We start from the raw sequence: 20,822 nt of genomic DNA, 5'->3' as shown, positions 1-20,822 counted from the left end.
GGAAGGAATGGGATAGAAACGTTGAAAGATAGCCGAGGGAATTATTGTCATGCAATGAAAGCCAAAATAAAAATTTTTCAGGAATTTTATCAGGAATTGTATAAGGGTAAAGAAATTCAACAAGAAAAGGTGGAGGAGTATATTGGAAGGTTTATAAAGAAGGGAATAAAAATAGAATATAAGGAGTTAATGGAGTCAGTAATAACTCAAAGAGAAATTGAAGAGGTTATTGATAAGTTAAAAGTTGGTAAATCACCGGGAGCAGATGGATTGGGTCCAGAATACTATAAGGTCTTCAAAGATTACTTGGTTCCAAAATTAATGGAACTTTATAATAGGATATTATTAGGAGAGAAGATACCTGAATCATGGGAACATTCAGTGATAATTCTGATCCCAAAACCAGACAAAGATTTGACTAATCCCGATTCTTATAGACCTATTTCTTTAATAAATCAGGATGCCAAAATTTTTACATCTATTATGGCTAAACGGCTAAATAAATTTTTGGCAGAATATATAGGAGCAGATCAATGTGGGTTTGTGGTAGGAAGGCATATGCATAATTTAGTGGGTAGAGTTTTAAATGTAATAAATGTAATAAAAAAAGCAAATATTAAGGCAGGTATTATGGCATTGGATATTTTTAAAGCTTTTGATTGTGTGAGCTGGCAGGCACTAAAGAGTATTATAGATAAACTGGGATTTGGAAATAAATTTAAAAATGTAATAGAACAGTTATATTCCCAAAATACGGCGGTAGTGGTGGTAAATGACGGACTTACTGAAAAGATACGACTAGCCAGAGGAACAAGACAAGGATGTCCGCTCTCGCCGGTCCTGTTTGTAATGGTTATGGAAGTTTTGGCGAAGGCACTAAGGGAGGATGAAGAGTTAGAAGGAATTGGAGAGGTAAGGGAAATAAAGTTAAACATGTTCGCGGATGATACTTTATTGACCATTAAGAATCCATTAAGAAAATTAGAAAGAGTTAAATATCAGTTGAGGGAATTTGAGAAAATTACAGGGTTAAAAATAAATTGGTCTAAATCAGAGATGATGCTATTTAACTATACTAAGAAGGAAGAAAAGGATTTGGCACTTAAGGGAATGGAAGTGAAAGTCAAGGACGAGATTAAATACTTAGGAATTAAAATTACCAAAAATTTAGAAAATTTAGAAAGGGAAAATTTAACGAAGTTAAAGAAGGAGGTATTAGAGAAATTGGAGAAATATAAAAGATTAAATTTATCTTGGTTTGGGAGAATAGCTTTGATAAAAATGAAGATATTAGCTAAAATTAATTTTGTATTTAGGATGTTACCTATAAAAATATCAGAAACCGAGATAAAAAGTTGGCAAAATATTATTAATAAATATTGTAATGGAGAAAAGAGAGCAAGAGTGAATAAAAATAATTGGTACCTAAGCCAAAAAAAGGGCGGAATGGGTCTCCCAAACATAAAATTATATTACGTAGCAAATAGATTAAGACATGTTGTAGAAGCAATTATGGGAGTAGGAGATTTATATTGGATGGAAGAAAAAAACATAAGTAAGGTAGAGATGAATTTGGAGAATGTTTTTTTTAAAGATGGAGGAAGAAAGTGGGTTGGAAGTATAGATAATCCACTCCTGAGGACTCAATGGGAAATTTGGAGTAAATTTAAAGGGAAGCTGCTTCCGAGCAACTCTCCCTTAGCACCGATAATAATGTTAAAGAATTTCCCAGAGGATCTAAAGGGTAGATTGTGTAAAATATTAAAAGAAAAAAATAAAATAAAATTAAAGGATTGGTTAAGTGATATTAAAACAAGAGAGGATATGGAAAATTTGTTAAAGGAGAAGAAGCTATCGTGGTTAGAATATGGTCAATTAGAACAATGGAATAAAAAGTGGATTAAGGACAATAGAAAGTGTAGAAAGATGACGAGGTTTGAAGAATTAGTAGTAAGTAAGGAGAAAGGAAAAGGAGATAGTATAGTCTCAAAAGGATTAATGAGTGAAATATATAAAATATTGTTAGAGAAGGAGTTTAGAGAGAATACAGAGAAAATGGTTTGGGAATCAGATTTGAAGATACAGATAGGGCGACAGAGCTGGGAGGGACTATGGAAACAAAGAGTGTTGAGAAGTTTATCAGTAAGAATAAAGGAGAACTATTTTAAAATTTTATGGAGGTGGTACCTAACCCCGGTTAGATTGAATAAGATAAGTGATCAACATTCAGCAAATTGTTGGAGAGGTTGTGGGGAAAAAGGAACGTATTTACATATGTGGTGGCAATGCAAATATGTACAAAGATTATGGAAGATGGTGTTTTCAGAAATTGAAGAAATAGTGGGAATGAAAATAGAACAAACACCAAAAATAGCATTGCTGTCACTATTTGAAGAGATAAAGTGTGGAAAAGGAACTATAGAGCTGATATCGAGTTTGTTGGTAGCAGCACGGTTGATGGTAGCTAGGAACTGGAAGATCCAAGGGGAATATTCTATTGAAGAATGGTATAAAGAAGTATGGGATATAGCCATCAATGATAAATTGACATGTAACATTAAGTGGAGAAAAGGCATAACTAAAATAAATGAGTTCGAAGGAATTTGGAAACAGTTCCTAGTGTTTGTGTTTACTAAGGGAAGTGGGAAACCACCAGCAGAAGAAACGATTAGATTTTGGACTCAAGAATGATCCCGAGGTGGGGGGGTGCACTTTTATGTTAAGAGCGAAGATGTTATAGTTTGATAAGGTATATGTAATAGCTTTTGATATTGTACTCAACATTTATTCAAGATGTATGTAACAGATGTTTGATGTTATTTTTTTTTCTTATTGTGTTGTTTTAGTTATATTTGGTAATGTTTATCTATGTTTATATAGTGTTGAAAATGAATAAAAATTATATATATATAAAAAAAAAACTACAAATATGCGTGTCCAGCTGCAAAACGATCGATCAGCTGAGATATTCTCACGTCAATTGCTGGAAATTGGGAACGGAAAGGTGCCGGTTGATCTGACCTCAGGACGAATTTTATTACCTTATAACTTCTGTAATTTAGTGACGTCAAAAGAAGAATTGGTTGAAAAAGTATTTCCAAATATTCAAACCAATTATAAGAATCACGATTGGCTGAGTGAACGAGCTATTCTTGCGGCCAAGAACAAAAACGTCTACGAACTTAACAATATTATTCAATCTAACATTCAAAGCGAGGCAGTCACATACAAGTCCATCGACACTGTTGTGGAAGCAGATGAAGCGGTTAATTATCCAACAGAATTTTTGAATTCACTCGATCTGCCAGGGATGCCACCGCACGTACTGCAGTTGAAAATCGGCATGCCAATTATCATGTTGCGAAATATCAACCAGCCAAAACTTTGCAACGGCACGCGGCTTGCAGTAAAAAAATTACTGAGCAACGTCATAGAAGGAACAATCTTGACAGGACCTTTCAAAGGTGAAGATGTCCTCATTCCTCGCATTCCTATGATTCCAACAGATATGCCATTTCAATTTAAGAGATTGCAATTCCCCATTCGACTGGCGTTTGCAATCACCATCAACAAAGCTCAGGGCCAATCTTTAGAATTGTGCGGTTTAGATCTAGACACAGATTGCTTCTCACATGGACAATTATATGTTGCGTGTTCTAGAGGCGGCAAACCAGACAATCTCTATATCTACACAGACAATGGAACAACTAAAAATATTGTATATCCACAAGCATTGTGAAATTAAACATATTAGAAACATCCGCTTTGTCTTTTCTTTCTTTTCAATTTAACCAGACTGAGCCACAGCAACGCGTGGCAGGGTACAGCTAGTACTAAATATAAATCAAATATGTGTTATTGATCATCAGTTGGCCTGCAGAGGCCCCAATCATTTCCTGAAAACTCTCTTCTCTCTTCTGGGGTAAGTGTAACAGCATTGTGCCCAATTGTCCAGGACTAGTGAAACAATGTACAAGGTCTCCATGACATGAGAAGATAGCTCCAGTAACAGATTGAGACCAAAGTTTCAAAAAACAAAATGCAGAAGTGGTAACAGGAAATGACTTTCATGCCCTCACCCGAACTAGAACCTACCCAAGTTGAGGGGTAGTGGAACCTTCCTGTCCAATTTGTCTGCTTAATTGATGCTGAAAGGACAGGAGGAAAAATTAAGGGAGAGTTGATCCACTTCAACTAGATAATAAATCCAAAATCTGGATCCAGGTTTTGCCGTTGCTGGTGGGAGCATCCCATGGGGCGTTCTGCTTAGGAAGACATACCTGCTGGTAGGAGACAAAATACCATTTTTTTCCTGATTTCTCCCACCCACCCCTTCAGCCCCTTGCATCCTCTGAAATTCTGTTTTGAAGGGTTGGGGAACTTTCCAGAACAGTGGTGATTGCAGGGGGAACTGGAAAAAGGTGCCTCTTCTGCCTTCTGATAAATGGATCAGAAGATTTCCATGGATGGAAAGGAACCTTTCATTCACATATGGCAAAGTCTGGATCTACAAGAACCTGACTCCACATCAGTAAAGAATGAGTAAGAAACCTAGATTCTGAGAAGCAAAATCTAGTATCACAAAACTACCTGAATTGTGTTTTCCCCCATTAGTCTTTTTTTATGTAATTTAGGGGATACTTTAAAATTAATGTTTTTTAAATTCAAATGTACTAGATACTAGAACATATACAACTAAGTAGTACAGATGTGCCCACTAGCAGATTATTTATTCATCGTACAATCCTGTGGGAGGAATTCTGGGTGTTGTAGGACCCCTAGACATTTAAAACTGAGTGATGCATTGACACAACTGACTTCTCTGGCCACAACATTGTCTCTGTGCAACAGTACTATTTGAATGAGTCTGTGATAAACATACAAGTACGCATGTATGCTTATCACAATTCTACTTAATTGGCTTTAGTACTCCTCTACCTTTGAATCTTTTTCTGAAATACTGGGATTTGTTGATTGTTCAAAAGAACCCAGCAAAATTTCTCACATTTCTCCATACTATGGGTTATAGGGATCATTTATGATATAAAAATTGAATATACCCATGCCTGAAAATAATATGCGGTAGAATTTAATACAACAGAGGTAGAATCTGCATTACACAATGTCCTCCCCAAACTATTAATATAGGCCTGCAACAGAAATGATTCTCCCACTGAAGAGTAGAAATAACCACCCAGAAATTGGTATGGTTTTCAAAATGGAAATTACATCTCCGATAATTTCCAGAAAGAATTTGAGAATCATGAACAATGTTGTTTATCACAGCCATGCATTATTTACTATTTACTAACTTAAAGTCAGTATTAACTTGTTTTTTATCACATGATCTCCCAAACTATAAATAAATGTTAGTATTTTTACTGCATAAATGTAGAAATATACCTCTTTTGCTAGTGTTGAGCATCTGTTGAGCAGGGAATTCTGGGCCCAGTACACTCTCAAACCAAACCTTCCCCAAAGTTTTAGTACAATTTAAGATTAGGGTGTTTTTTTGGGGCGGGGAGGGCGTTCTCTGGCTCATCTCTACTGGAGATACTGTTGATGAGTTACAGAAATAGGGTCTTCTCCATGATGGCATGATTATGGTATACTGTCCCAGGAATACCATACTGACACTCCTTCCCCTCCTACTTTTAGATAAGCTGTAAAGACATTTTTATTCAGGCAAGCATTTGATCAATACTTTTAGGCTTGCAATCATATGCACACTTTTCCGGGAATAACTCCAATGAATACAAGTGGAATTTACTGCTGAGTAAACATTGATAGGATTGCAGTGTAACTGTTTTTTACTTATTTTGTGTATATCAATACTGCTTCTCGTGGAATTATTTTCTTATGGTTTTCAGAATTTGAATTAATGTTTTTTATTGGATGGTGCTTTCAATTTTTTGTTTGTTTAAAAGTGTGTGTGATTTCCCAAATAATACTGCATCCAGTGACCATTGCAGGAGGCTCTGATGTGTGTAGTGCAGATGTATCTGAAGAACAAGGGGTTAGTTTTGACTTGATGTGTCATGCTGGAATGTTTACTCGCAAAGAATTCTTGTTTTGCACATGTGAATTTCATAGAATGGCACATGAACAACATGGAAGAAAGATTTAAAAGCTAGAGCATCATGCAGCCTTAGCTTAAGGCAGAGATAAAGCAAGATTTTAGGGCAATTTAAGAAACTCCTGGGCATCCAAAGCAAAATGGCTGACATAGGAAACATGGGTAATAAACAAAAGACAGTACTAGGCAGAGGTGAGGTCTCTACCCAGTCCTCTTAATACCTTTAAACACGGTTTTCAGCACCAACAGAAATCTGTTTCACAGGAGGCAAACTCCCTTCCCCCCCCCCCACCAGCCAATTCATTTCCCCATACGTTTCTCTCTCTAGATCACCCCATACATTATCTTTCACCCTGGCTTCACCACCCATGGACAACACTCTCAAAATCACATAACCCAAGCCAGCCATCTTCCATCTGTTGTTACGCACACAAGACCCCACTTATCAATTATGCATGTATAGTGGATGGTGTAAAGCTGGAACAGAACAATCCCTTTATATTAAAAAAAAAAAACCATGCCAAAAACAATGGCATGTGTTAGAAACACTTGAGAACACTATTTTAGGAGTAAAAACATTGCAATATTATATCGCTATTAACCCGATAATTTATTATTTATTTATTTAAAACATTTGTATCCCACCCTATATCATTAGGATCTCAGGGCGGCATATAGATAAAAGCATACAGTATAAAACACTAAATATATATACACAGCTAAAAACAAATTAAACCATGAATCAAGTTAAAACAATATATAATTTAAACCAGTAAAAACAATTTAAACAGTTAAAACAATGTGCCCTCTTAGTGCATTTAACCATTAAAGGCTTTGTTAAAAAGCCGTGTTTTTACTTGGCATTGAAATGAAATCAGTGTTGGCATCAGTCGGGCTCCAAGGGGAGGGCAATCCACAGTCAGGGTGCCACAACAGAGAAAGCCCTCTCCCTTGTCCTATCATAGTGTATGTGTTGCGCTGGTGGGATGCGGAGAAGGGCTCCTCCAACAGATCTCAAGTCTCGGGCTTGAGATGTACCCGCCAGCAGTCTAGCTGCTGCATTTTGCACTAGCTGCAACTTCCGAGTTATCTTCCAGGGCAGTCCCACATAAGAGCGCATTGCAGTAGTCTAATCGGGAAGTTACCAATGCATGCACTACTGTGGCTAGATTGTCCCTGTCCAGGAAAGGCCGTAGCTGGCGGATCAGCCGAAGCTGGCCCCAAGTACTCCATGCCACAGAGTCCATCTGGGCCTCCAGTGACAATGATGATCTAGCAGTACTCCCAAGCTACGCACCTGCTCCTTCAGAGGGAGCGCCACGTCACCCAGAACAGGTCGCTTACCCAATTCCCAGACTCGGGAACCACCAATCCACAGAGCTTCCCTCTTATCAGGATTCAGCTTCAGTTTATTGGCCCTCATCCAGCCCATTACAGCCTCCAGGCACTGCCCCAGCACCTTCACAGTCCCAGCTGACTCCGACGACAAGGACAAGTGGAGCTGAGTATCATCAGCATACTGATGGCACCCAACCCCAAAATCCCTAAGGACCTCACCCAGTGGCTTCATGTAGATGTTGAAGAGCATGGGGGATGGAATAGAAACTTCCGGTTTGAGATGGCGGCATAGTCGGTTCATTCCTGCTCTGCTCCATTCTTGTCATTTTTTTTAATAAGCCTTCTGACTACCTTGTTATCTAATTAACTTCTCGCACAAACTTTGTTTTGCTTGCTTTTACTTTCTCCTTAATTACTTGCTGTATTCTGTGGGAGGTTTTGAGGATGGCTCCACTGAAAACTAAAAATGCCGTAGGGACGCCACCCATACCTCTGGAGCCTTCAGTTGCAAAGTCTGTGAAGACTTCTCAGTCAGACGGTGCAGAAGATTTGAGTGTTGTGGTGAAAAATATATCATTACAACTGTTTCAGAAGACGGCGCAGCTGGATCAGCTTCAGATGAACTTGGATGCTATCAGTACTCTGCAGGGGACTGTGGATTCAACTGATATCCATCTCAAGCAAATGGAGTCTAAATTTATCAAGCTGGAGGATTGGGTGATCTCTCATGAAACAGCAACTAATGCATTGTGTAGTGTGTTATCTGTCAGAATCACCCAACTGGAAGATGATTATCGAAAATCCCATCTGCACATTCTTGGTGTTCCTCAACAATCTCAACAGGTATGCCTAGCAGATTTCATGGGAAAACTTCTATGTGACCTGCTTGCACTGCCTGTTCAGCTGGAGATTGAAAGAGCTTTCCGTGTCCCAGGTGGTCCTAAACAATGACGCAGAGGTGGACCTGTTATTATCCAGCTATTACGTGCTTCAACTAAAGAATTTATTTTGTGTATAGCTTGGCAGAAAGACGACCTCCATTGGGGTCCAGATAAAATAAAAATAATGATCTATCCTGATTACTCAAAGGCTGTGTCAGATTTACCAAGGCAAAGTTCTTAGCTAAAGAGCTCGGTTTAAAATATTATTTACAATTTCCTGCCAACATGGGTGTCCATCATGATGATCAAATCACCAAGTTCTGTATCCCTGAATCAGCAGAATAATTCTTAATTGGACTTAAATCTCAAAAATTAAGTGATGCTTCCCAGCCTGCTCCCCCCCTTTTTTCTCTCCCCCCTCTTTCTTTTCTTTTTCTCCTTCCTCCTGTGTTTAGTCTGCTGATAAGAACTTCTAGGCATTGAGCCAGTTACTATATTTACAATACTACTGTTCCAGCCTTTTTTTCCTATCTCCTTCCCCCACTTTTTTTCTCGTTCCTGACGCTATATACAATGCAATAAATATATGCACTTATTTTTTGTTAATTAATGTACTAAGCATAACTTTTAACACCAATAGTTTAGACAAGTTATTATGATTTTTCTTCAATTACTGGTTTCTTTTTGGTTCTCTTCCTCCCCCCCTCCTTCCAAAGCAGTCTGTTAACACTTTAATAATACTTTCCTTTTCTGATTGTATATTCATAAATTTAATCCTGGGTAGAGCAGGATGATGGGGTGCACCGTGGTCCCAAACGGGAGGCATGAAGTTTTGTTTTTTTGTTTTAGGGTGATTTTTCATGGTTTTTGGTTTTGTTGGTCTTTATTTTTATTTTATTTTTCATTATAATTTGGGAGAGGCAAATATTATTGTGGATTTTTTAAATTTTTGCAGACCAATATGTATTATACTAAGGTTTAATGTGGTCTTTGATCTAAATGTGAGAAATACTTGCAATATTGATATGATTTGTCTATACGGAGGTGCAAATGGCACGTTGCCTTTTCTTGTCCAATGCTTAATGTGACCTCATGGAATGTCAAGGGACTCCGAAATATTAATAAGCAGAAAATGGTGCTTTCAAAGCTAAAAGAGCTTAATGTTGATGTGGCATTTTTACAAGAAACCCATATGACCGCTGAAGAGGCTTATTTGATAAACAAGGATTGAGTTGGTGAGGTTTTTATAACAAGACACTTCAACAGGTGCTAAAGGAGTGGCAATCTTAATCCATAAAAGACTTTCCTTTCTCTGCAACTGATGAATATTGATCTTGATGGTCGTTTTCTAATTTTGGTTAGGAAATATGCGGATAAAATAATTGCAGTGATGAATGCATATGGGTCCAAATGCAGACTCTCCTGCTAAGAGTTTCATGAATGTTTTAGCCACCTGCTTGAAATGACCTATGATTATCTGATTGTTTTTTTTGGGGGGGGGATTTTAATGAGATTTTAAATCCTCCTTTGGATAGAAATACACCCACCCCTAAGACCCAAACAGTGGGTGAGACAAACGCTTCAATCCTATATGACTGATTTAGGTTTAATTGATCTTTGGAGACTGCTGCATCCTGATGACAGAGAGCATACTTCTTTTATTTTCTCAGTATTTTAACACCTAAATTTAAACTTTGCTGTTTTAATTCTGTATTTTAATCCTATATCAATTTCTGCTGTGTGGTTTTATCCTGGTTGTGCTTTTTATATTGTATTTTGTATTTGGGTTTTTAAGATTGTTGGATGTTTTATTATTTTTAATGGTTTTAATTTTTGTGAACTGCCCAGAGAGCTTCGGCTATTGGGCGGTATAAAAATGTAATAAATAAATAAATACTTTGCCACACTTTGCAAACACAGCCTCTCTCTCTCTCTGCGCCCAACCAAAAAAAACCCGCTTCTGAGGCAAATCTGGGACGCTGAGCTTAATGGCTTACACGGGACAATGCTGCTCGTCCTCTACGGGAAGCCCGTTAGGTGACCATATGAAAAGGAGGACAGGGCTCCTGTATCTTTAACAGTTGCATTGAAAAGGGAATTTCACCAGGTGTCATTTGTATATATGGAGAACCTGGGGAAATTCCCTCTTCGTCACAACAGTTAAAGCTGCAGGAGCCCTGCCCTCTTTTAAATCTGGTCACTCTAGTATAGCTCTTGCACCTTTAACTTTTGTGATGAAAAGGGAATTTCCCCAGGTTCTCCAAATGACACCTGGTGAAATTCCCTTTTCTAAGCAACTGTTAAAGATACAGGAGCCCTGTCCTCCTTTTCATAGGGTCACCCTAGATATACCGCAGGTGCGCTCCCCCCCTCCCCACTCCCGCTTGCGACGTGAGGGAAACCTCGCGCAGCTAGGAGTCGTGAGGGCGCGTGGGGGTGGGGCTCTTTCCCGAAGCATCCGCCTCGGCCCGGCCAGGGACACCCCTGACTTGCCACTGGCCCGGGAGGAGCTGGCGGGGGAGAAGCGGGCCGCTCCCTCAGCCGAGCCCCCGGCCAACCGCCTCTCCACGCCGAGATCAGCCAATGGCGCTTCGCCTCCAAGCGCGCGGCCTCTATAAAAGGAGCCGCTGGGGCACGTGGGTTCCAGTGTGAGGCGACCGCTGGGCGGGCGAGGGGCTGTGGGGCCTGCTGTTGCATTGTGTGAGTGTGTGTGTGTGTGTGAGTCCTTCTCCTTCACGGGCCTCCAAGCATTTCTTTTATTCCAGATGTCGCTCAAGGTGCGCGAAGGCGGGAGGCAGGAAAGAGACGGGGCTCCGCTCGTTGGCGTGTTGCTCAGAGGCGTCGTTCCCAAAATGGAGGCCGTTCATCTGTTTAGAAAAAGCCAGAAGTGGCCCGTGCTTTCCCAGGGGGGTGGGGTGGGTGGAGGACATCCCCGTTCAAATGCATGGCTGCTTTTCCGCGGGTGGGGCCGCGCCTCAACCGCTTTAACCGCTTTCGCGGGCCCTCCTGCGTGGCTCGGATCTTCTCACCTGCTACCACGTAGCCCAGCCCTGTTCGGCATCTGCGCACGGGGGATCCTAGAGACATCCCAAGCGTTTATTTTCGCAGAAGGGATGGGGAGAGGTGAGGAGGGAAGGGCTAGGTATAGAAAGTAAGGCAAAGTGAGCCCATTTTGCAGTTTGGGTGTGTGTGTGTAAATCTGGAGTGAACTGCTTCCCAGAGTTAGTGCTATAGTCTGAAAGCAACATTTAAATTGGTGGTGCAAAGCCTTGACTGTCATGCTGTCTATAGCACAGTAGGCGCCAATTGTGCCATTCCTATATTGATTTAAAACGTTTATATATTGCCATTCCATAAGATGGCCAAGGTGGCTAGCAACAATTAAAAGCAATAAAAATCCTAATTTGCCTGCTTGAACAGGTATTCACTGTGAAGATAAATTGTCTACCGTTAGTCTTCCCCATAGAAGCTGCAGCCACAGGGGGAATGTTGGTTCCTTTCAAAGTTTTATGGAGTCACCTGACTGCAACTTGCACATGAACATTGTATGGTATCATATACAGCCACTCCTCTGATGTTCCTGTTATGCAAGCAGGACCCACTGCTAGCACAAAAGGAACACATGCGTCCTAAAGCAATCCCAGAATGAGTGGAGATGTTTGTTTCTGGAACAAGAGACATCAGCATAATTCCTTCTGGGAGTTTGCCCTGTTCTGGAAACAAGCGCTTCTGTTTGTTACAGGATGTTTCAAGAACTAGTTTTTGTTCTGCTAGTGTGGGAGTAGCACAGATCATTCACTGGAAATGCTATGTAAATAATAGAGAAATCAGTTACATTAACTTTACTGTAAATGATTGGGATCCGATGCATAAAAATGCTTACTACAAATCCTTAAGTATTCATTATTAGCATTAAAGGAGGTTGGCCCTACTCATTCTAAATTAAAGAGTTTCATTCATGTGTTTTGAGTTGATTGACAGTGGGTGGGATCCAAAGAATTGCACATCCAGGGGAAGTTTGGACCTGTGTTTCTTGAGAATCAGCTCCCATGTTACTAGTAAGCCACTTGTGAAATAGTATTTCAACTATGGCATGGAGGAGGGTGGGGTGGGGGGTTAATCAAACTTCTGCTAGGTATGCGAAAGCCTAAAGTAGTTTTTGATCGCAGCCATAAGTATTATTTACAAAAAGAAGTTTCGGCTGTAATCCTGTACACACTTGTTTGGAAGTATTGTTGAATTTAGTGGGGCTTATTTTAAGTAGATAGGATTGCATTGTTAAAGTATTATTTAACTTTCAACAGTATGAAATGTATATGCGTATGTAACTTATGAAATACTGCTTGGGGTTAGAGCAGCGGTCCCCAACCTTTTTGGCACCAGGGACCGGTTTTGTGGAAGACAATTTTTCCATGGACTGGGGGGGGTCGTTGAGGGGATTCTTTTGGGAAGCACCCCCCACCCACCCCACTCCAACGTCCTGCCTTCACTTCTGCTGGGCAGCCGAGATGGCGCCCCACGCCCAGGTACACTGGGGTGTGTGGGGGTGAAAGCAGCTCACCTGCGCGGCCAGGTTCCTAACAGGCCACGGACTGGGACCGGTCTGTGGCCCAGAGGTTGGGGACCCCTAGGTTACAGTATACATTTCAGGGCTGAATTCTTTGCTCAATTGTTGACCATTCGTTTTTATATATGCATGTCTATTTTCCTTGCTTTGCAGGACTTTTAACTGGCATATTCTTACCCAGTCACACACATGTCTAAAATATGTCATGCCCACCTTATTTTAATGAAAATTCATATGCTCATCCTCCATTGTATACAAGGCCATGGTTTCTAAGAGATTGTTCACATTATGAACCAGTCCCTTATTCAGTGGTACCTTTCTATTTTCACCCAAGAGTATATTTAGCTACACCAGAAGTTTATAGACATAAGATTATAGATCCATCAAACCCTTTTATGGTAGTGCCTTTCTTGCCTGTTCCTTTTAATCATCATCAAAGGGAAAGTAGTTACTGTAGTTGTGCTACTGCTGAAATGAATGCCTGCAGACTAGAAGTTCTAGAGAAGCCCAATACTGTTCATAGCAATTCAGGTGAGTTAGTTTTAATTTTAGTAGTTTGGCAACACTTCGTCATAATTTTGCACTTATAATTTGTGTTATGAGTAATTTTAATTATAAAATACATTTTACTTAAATTTGATTTGCATTAGGGAATTATTAACCTGCCTTTCAAGGTGCACTGCCCTCACAAGGTGGCTTACAAGGCTACAAAAGCATGAATGTACAATTACAATGATCACAGACTCATGTATCAGCAGCGGCAGCAGCTACTATATCTATTACTTGCAAAAAAATGGCAGAGGTGGGAAAGTCTGTGCAGTTTGTTTATTCTTACTTGGTCTCATCAGTTTTAAAGAGCTATTTTATTAAGTTTGCATCATTTAGGGGGTGTCTTCACAGTGCTGGTTGGCATCGGGTAATCTTGATGCCAAGGAGGGAGCACAGGGTTTCTGGGCGGCCATCCAGTGACCGGAGCCACCCCGCCCTCTTCCTGGTGGAAGGCAACCAAATGCAGGTCACCTTCCACCAGGCACCGCTTGGCCATGCCTCTGTTGCACCTCCATAGTGAGTTGAAGGGCTGTCTTGGTGTCGTCTTGTGCATCCTTACCTTGCTGTGGAGAAAAAAATGGATAAGTCCCTGACTCTTTTTTCTCTGCAACTTTGGCGGAAAGCCCCAGGGTGGGTGTGCGGTGGCGTGGTGTTGATTTTATGACACAGCTGCAATTGCACACCCACCCTGGGGCTTTCTGAGCATTTACACAGCCCCTCAGTTGACCTGCAAAGAAGAATTTTAGAGCCAACGGAGATCCTCTGAGATCCTCTTTTTCCTCTGTTTGCCTGTCAAAAATGGAAAGTTATTGCTGGTCTGTAATGTTAGGTAAGAAATGCTTTAATTTATCTTTGAAGGAGGAAAATGATGCTGTTAATGTGGTGGCTCAATAGTCCTCAAACTTTTTGGTGGGCCCTTGAGGGGCACAAGAGATCTGAAAGTCTAGCACAAAGTTCCAGAAAAGGATAGGAACATGAAACGGGAACCTTTCGCCCTTCCCTGCTTAAGAGACATGAGTTGTTTGAATGCCCTTTAGCAGAGAATCCTCATTGATTCACATAGATTTGTGGGGGTGATGCTTCCCTTGCTGGCCCCATAATTTCAATCTGATTTTGGTAGAAGTGCCTCTTTGTCCCACTGGTATTTCGTTGTGTGTAGCGTTAGAAGGTGTTTTGTTATTTTTCTTTTCCTGACTGCAAGGATCTCTGCACAGTTTGGGAGCAGATAGTTGATGCTGAGTTTGGTGGGAGACAAGGTAGAATACATTTAGAAAGAGGGGCACAGTTCAAAATGCTTAAGACGTTCGAAGTGTTTTCTTTCTGTTTTCTATGGTAAACTTAGTTTACTATGAAGTGGGTGGTCTGTATCTGCTTTGTTATCTTGCAAAACCATGCTGGAGGAATTTTAATGATATTTTGCATGCTGTGTTATTTAAAGCAGCACATCTGTTGAAGTTCTGCTTTCTAATTTTTATCTTAACGATTTTGTGGACAATTGTTTGAAAGAGGATTAAAGATTATATATGGAGATCTATGGGAACATACACAGATTTTCTTTGTTTCTCTTTTCTGCAATTCTGCAACAACAACAAAACCAACTGTGCATAGTTCCAAACTGATCTTTTGTGGGGATATGAAATAAGGTTTACTCGTAAAGTGTGAACTTAACAGGTATGCCTTTGAAGGATTCATGAGTGATCTATCAGCCTTTAGAGAACTCCAGTTAACAATCCTGTTCTTTTTTTTGAGAGTGACCTAGTTCACACATAATGGCTCTCTGCACACATAATGCTAAGCAACAATGGTTCACGTTAGGAAGCGAACCATGGTGGCTTTGCATGTTGTATGGGTGTGTGTGAGAAAAGTCCAACAACAAGGGCTAATTAACCACCCACAGCAGTGGGGTTAAGGTGACCTGGAATGGCTTGCTGTGTCATCTGTCAGGCTCACCATGGTTAAAAATGAACGTTCCGCATGAAAACATGGGGACTTTGGAGTCAGTTGCCACTTCTGGCAACACTAGCGTCATGGCCAGACTCTGGATGCCATTACATAGTGATGGACAGAGCAGCCAACATGTGTGTGTTCCCAGCACAAAGGCTACTGGGATAACTGGCAGTGGGAGGCCAGGGGATTAACTATGAGGCAGGGAAGGGTGAATAAACCATGCTGAGCAGATCCTGGTTCTGTGATGGGCACATGCTGTGTGGTTTAACTAACCCCCACTCATAGTTGCCCTAACACCTCTTCCCTCAGTTGTGTCCAATTAAGCCCATTGACAAATCATGGTTTAGTTAATCATGGTTTCTTGAATCGTGAGTTGTTGTTACATATGAACCTGGAACTATGGTTTAGCTATGGGTTCTTAACCATGAACAAAGAGAACCCATGGTTTGTTGTTGGGTTGTGAACTTTGGGTTGCTTAAATTATTATACTGTGGATTGTTTTGCCTAGCTACAGAGGCAGCGGGCAAGAGTAAAAAAAAAAAAACCCAGCCTCTTTATTGTCAGTACTGTAGTGCTGCAAAAGCATTTGTGATATAGGGAGGGAGTAGGCAAAGGGGGAAGGAAACAAGCAAACCAGTGACTGAGAAACCTGTGGTTTGTTTGGTTGTCTGCTGGGAAGGGCAACAAAACATGGGTTAGTGTTAATCAGTTCTAATTGCAGATTATCTTGGGAATTTTGTTTATGGTAAATAATATGTGAAGAGGTTCTAATAGTACAAGGAATGCCTCTTAAAAGCTCAGAAAAAGAACCAGTATTTTCCTGATCTGTACTGCCTTCTTCTGTGTGCCTATTTATTTACTTGCAACAATCAAACCACATTCCTCATTTTTTCATAATATAGAAAGGACCTATATTGAAATAGCTATCCTGAATATGATGTCTTATCTTTAAACAGGTGAAAAGGCAATAATCAAATCCCATCAGCTGTCATCAGATAGTTCTGAGAAAAGTAGATTCAGTAAACCTGTGGTTAATCTAATTGATTCAAGTGGCCATTCTGATTCTAGGAGCATGGAACAGAGAGAAAGCGGAGTCTTGAATGCACACCATGAGCCAGAACTTTCTGAAAAAAGTGAGATTAATATCTCTAGTGAATTTCAAGCAGGAACTAATTGCTCCATTTCAAGCCAGTCAGGTTCAGTAAGTGCTTTTCAATTAAAGTCGTCAAAAGAAAACATAACTAACTTTAGTTCAAAACTTGCTGAAGAACTTGAATCTGCATGTAAGCAACAAAAATTTTCCATAGCACTGGAAGATGCCAGTGAAACAGATATTATTAACTTGGATACTGATGCATATTTTCCCCACTTCAGAGATAATCAAAATGATGAGAACAAATGCAATGACTTAGATGATGATTCGCAACTAGAATATCACAGTGCTGAAGAACAAGATTATATTGGGCATAACTCATATAGGCAAGAAACAGAGACTTCAGAAACTTTTCAGGACAAGGAACTGACAAATGAAGATGACCAACAACCTTTTAACAAATTGGATGATGAGTCTTCTACTTCAGGTTGTAGTATTGTTGGTGACTGTTACAGTGAAATACCAGAATTCTCCCAGATGTTTCATGATGGCAAATGTACAGAGGGAGAGTGTTCAAATTGTGATGATCAAGAAAAAGATGAGACCATCAGTATGTTTTATAGTATTGTTAATGAGGATTCATTTAGCACTAGTAAAAAAAGAAATAATTCAAAATCATTCCCACTGGGCAAGTCTGGGATTGATGAAAAAGTGAAAGTAAATTCTCTTACAAATATAACACTGACATCTCTAATGGCGACCAATAAAGGATTATGTAAAAAAATTGATTACAATAGTGCACGTGTTTTTCAGAAAACTGGAAATCCACATGTGTTACAGCAGGAGAGAACACTATCACATATCCACCTTTCTAATGGTGATTCAGAAGTTTCAAATTCCTGTGTTCATGAACAATCAGTTGTACTTAATGCAAATAAGAATTGCACCTACAAAGATAGAAGATGCCAAGATAATTTTCCTAATTCAAAGTTAAAGAACGTGACATACTTGAATAATGTAGCTAGTAACCATCAAAGTAAAGTTAACCAAGCTGTTGATGCAAGTTCTGATTTTAGAGCTTGTTTTACAACAAGTCGTGCAACTAATGTCAAGGCTTCAGTGGTGTCCAGGGCACAAAACACGGTGATAACAATGATGAGCAAACGTAGGCCCAAGGAGTGGCTGGCAGATTCCCACAGAAGTGTTGCCTGCAATACAGATTGGTCATGCATATCTGGCAGTATGGAGATAACAGATTCGCAAATTGTAATGGCCAATACGTTGGGAAACTGTATCGGTAGTGATACTGCCAAACATGGATGGACATCAAATTTTGAGGTAACCTTGAAAACGTTGGAGAGCTTGTTAAACTGTGTTCAGCGACTTGTGATTATTTGACACTTCCTAACTAACTATTAAATGTGCTTGTAAGAACTCTGGGTGAAATTGAATGTGCAGACTAACACAATGGAAAACCTGCTTCCTCTTCCCTTTGAAACCCCCATTCGCCCTAAAATCTGCTCTAGAAGGCCCCTCAACCCTCCAGAACAGATTGTGGAAGCTGTGGGACAAAGAGGCAATTCGCTGACAGAAGTCTTCAATAAGCAGAGGGAAACTAATGCGATTTTACTCTCTGTGAGGAGGTACACCATAATTACATCTGTTGTACGGATGAAGGGTTATGTAGTTGGGATGATAGCTGTGTGGAAACCTGTTTCTGTGGGCTACATCCAGTGTCACGTAAGTGAAATTGCCCTTGCACAATAGTACATACCCTTGCTTTCCTCCTGCAGCCCTGTTTGCCACACAAATCTTTTCTGTAATTTCCCCAAATCTTCTATAACAGTTTTTGGAAGCCTAGGGGGCTGTAGGGGGGAGGGGGGAAACCTATTTTTACAGCACTTTCAACAGACAATATTGGACACAGCCTAAGTACATATCCCTAGCTCAGTGGGGACTCAAGTGCAAGTGGACCATGAGCATGTGATTTCCCCAGCCCAATCCAATTCGCAAGGTTCAATATATTGAGATTCGTAAAAAGCAGTCATTCAGATTAACAGTTCAAAGAGGGAATAGATTTAGTCTCTTTCTCTACCAAGAGCAATGAATGCAATTGCCATTTTTACAGCCCCAGCTGCTGAATACACATGCTTATGTCCAAAACTTGAACCTAGGCCTTCTACATCAAAGCCTAACTTACCACTGCGTATTTCTTTATTTATTTATTTTATTAAATTTATATTCCGCCCCATAGCTGAAGCTCTCTGGGCGGTTGTCATTCTAATATTTAATCAGTTAGCTAACTTTACATTGCAAAACTTTATATATTGCAACATGTTTTTAAGAACCTGAGAATTTATAAGTTTTATGAGAATTTAAAGAAATGCTGTACCATTTGTTTTTGGAGGTATGAAAGGGATATCTATTTTCATTAGATTGCAGGCAGAGCTCTGCCTTGTTAAGGTTTTGACTTGAACTGCTGATTTCTGGGAAACCGGTTTGCTACTTTGGTTCTGTCCTGGCAATCAGATGTTTTAACCATGCTCTTAATTATATTCACTTCTATGGTGCTTCAAGAGTTATCGTTTGAGTAAGGGAATGCAGAGCTTACACATTTGTCTAGCTTATTCACAACATTTCTGCACAGAAAGCCTTTCCCTGCAAGAATTAGGGTCTGTTCGCATGATACGACAGCCCAGTGTCGGTTATTTAACCCATGGTGAGGTTGTGGGGTGCATACAGCCATTTTGAATAAGCAATCGCTGCTTGGCGGCTGTCATGTTATGCAGGAAGTGTGGATTATGTAAATTTAATTTGCATCACCCAGGCTTGCAGGTTTCACACGACACAACAACCCCCGAGGCGATTGCATATGCAAAGTGGTGTGTCATCCAAACAAGTCTTAGTGTACAACTCACGTGTAGTGTAGAGTCTAATGTGTGTTTTCTGCATGTAGAAGCGAGGTATACATGCTGCAGATTGATATCCATCTCAGCTCCTCATCTGAAAATGTTGTATGTGGGATGTATGTTGATTCCTATTGGGGAAAGAGTTTTCTGTGTTGGATGATGCAGATATCATATGGTTATGTATACAGTGTGTGTGTGTAGGTGGGTGGGTTTTGTCTTGAGCTCTGCATTTCCATATTCAAACGAAGGTACTCTTAGGTATGTTCCATACGGCTTGTAACTTGCTAGTTAAATCTGCAGTACAACTTCAGTTGATTAACCACACTAAGTTTGCCATTAAAGCGTCTTAAAATTAACTTTTCAGGATCCTTTGGAATTGGAAAATAGCATTAGTACAGAGTTAAATGAAATCCCAAACAGGTATGATATGCTTTTTAAAGTTTATGTGCAGTACTGATGATTTTACTATGACAGGATTCAGATGACATAATAAACAGCGGTGGGTTAAATAGTCAACAGTTGGCTATTGTGTCGTCTGTCGGGACTTTTGCACACCACGGTTGGTTATTCAGCTGAAACTTTGAGGAGTTGATTATTTGAACAATCGTTGATTATTGTGTCATGCGTCAGGCACCATTGGCTATTTCATCACACATAGTTGGTTATATTGGGCGAGTATAGAGTCCCCTGGCAAGAGCGACCAAAGCAGCAGCTGCCACTCTAGTCCAGCCAGCAGAACTTGCAATGGCTGATGGGATACCAGCAGGAGGACTGAGGGGAAGAGAGGGTGGGAGATATGTCAACCAAACCCACTGGTGACTAATAGTCAACTCGACGCTGACCTCAATCCACACCATGATTGATTATAATCATGTCGTGTGGGGAGTCCCACCTTGATAATCAACTGTAGAGTTGACTATTAACCCAACTTTGATTATTGTGTTGTCCAAACGCAGCCAATGTCTTATAGCTTATTTTTCTTTTAATATCCTTGAAAAACTACATGAGAGGGATCCTGAAATGCTGTAAGTGAAGTTTGGCTCACATAAATGGGGAGAGGAGGCGTTTTTGCCAATTTCCACTTCCCCCTGCCCAGACCTGCTTCAGCCGATTGGAGGCTCTATAACAGCATGAGAGGTAGTGCAGGAGGCTGCAGGAGAAGGAGGAATCAATGAAAATGGTCTCCCCCTTTCCATGAGTGGCAGCCTTCTCTGAATTGTCAGCCTTTCTATTCATTGAGGGACTATTCTGAATCCAAGCCCATGAGATTTAGCAAGGTTACAAGTTAGGCATGAAGTCACGAGTTGGAAGTGACTGAACGAATAAACAACAACACAAGTTAGGCCAGGAAAATGGCTATTAGAATGCTTATGCTTGAAGGCTAATTGAGTATAAAATGTAATTTAACTAGAAGCTATGAATGTTGCTAATAATACTGCATTAAAAATGGGAACATAACTCA

The 20,822-nt window shown here is 40.2% G+C and overlaps 2 protein-coding genes across 2 annotated transcripts in view; both read left to right on the top strand.

The window, feature by feature from the left end:
- Nucleotides 1–20,822, top strand: part of RAMP1 (receptor activity modifying protein 1) — a 547,734-nt gene that overhangs the window by 445,457 nt on the left and 81,455 nt on the right. The gene's annotated exons all lie outside the window — the stretch shown is intronic.
- The window catches only part of RBM44 (RNA binding motif protein 44), a 29,848-nt gene continuing 22,088 nt past the window's right edge, over nt 13,063–20,822 (top strand). Inside the window, exons 1-4 of the mRNA XM_063147697.1 lie at nt 13,063–13,393; nt 16,315–17,789; nt 17,910–18,191; nt 19,725–19,780. Of these exons, the coding sequence (XP_063003767.1) occupies nt 13,063–13,393; nt 16,315–17,789; nt 17,910–18,191; nt 19,725–19,780 (2,144 nt within the window). The remainder of the gene's footprint in view (nt 13,394–16,314; nt 17,790–17,909; nt 18,192–19,724; nt 19,781–20,822) is intronic.

Source organism: Elgaria multicarinata, chromosome 2 (genome assembly GCF_023053635.1).
Source record: "Elgaria multicarinata webbii isolate HBS135686 ecotype San Diego chromosome 2, rElgMul1.1.pri, whole genome shotgun sequence".
Lineage (NCBI taxonomy): Eukaryota > Metazoa > Chordata > Lepidosauria > Squamata > Anguidae > Elgaria > Elgaria multicarinata.
The sequence above is the reverse complement of the archived record's forward strand: the minus strand, read 5'-3'. Positions and strand labels throughout refer to the sequence as shown.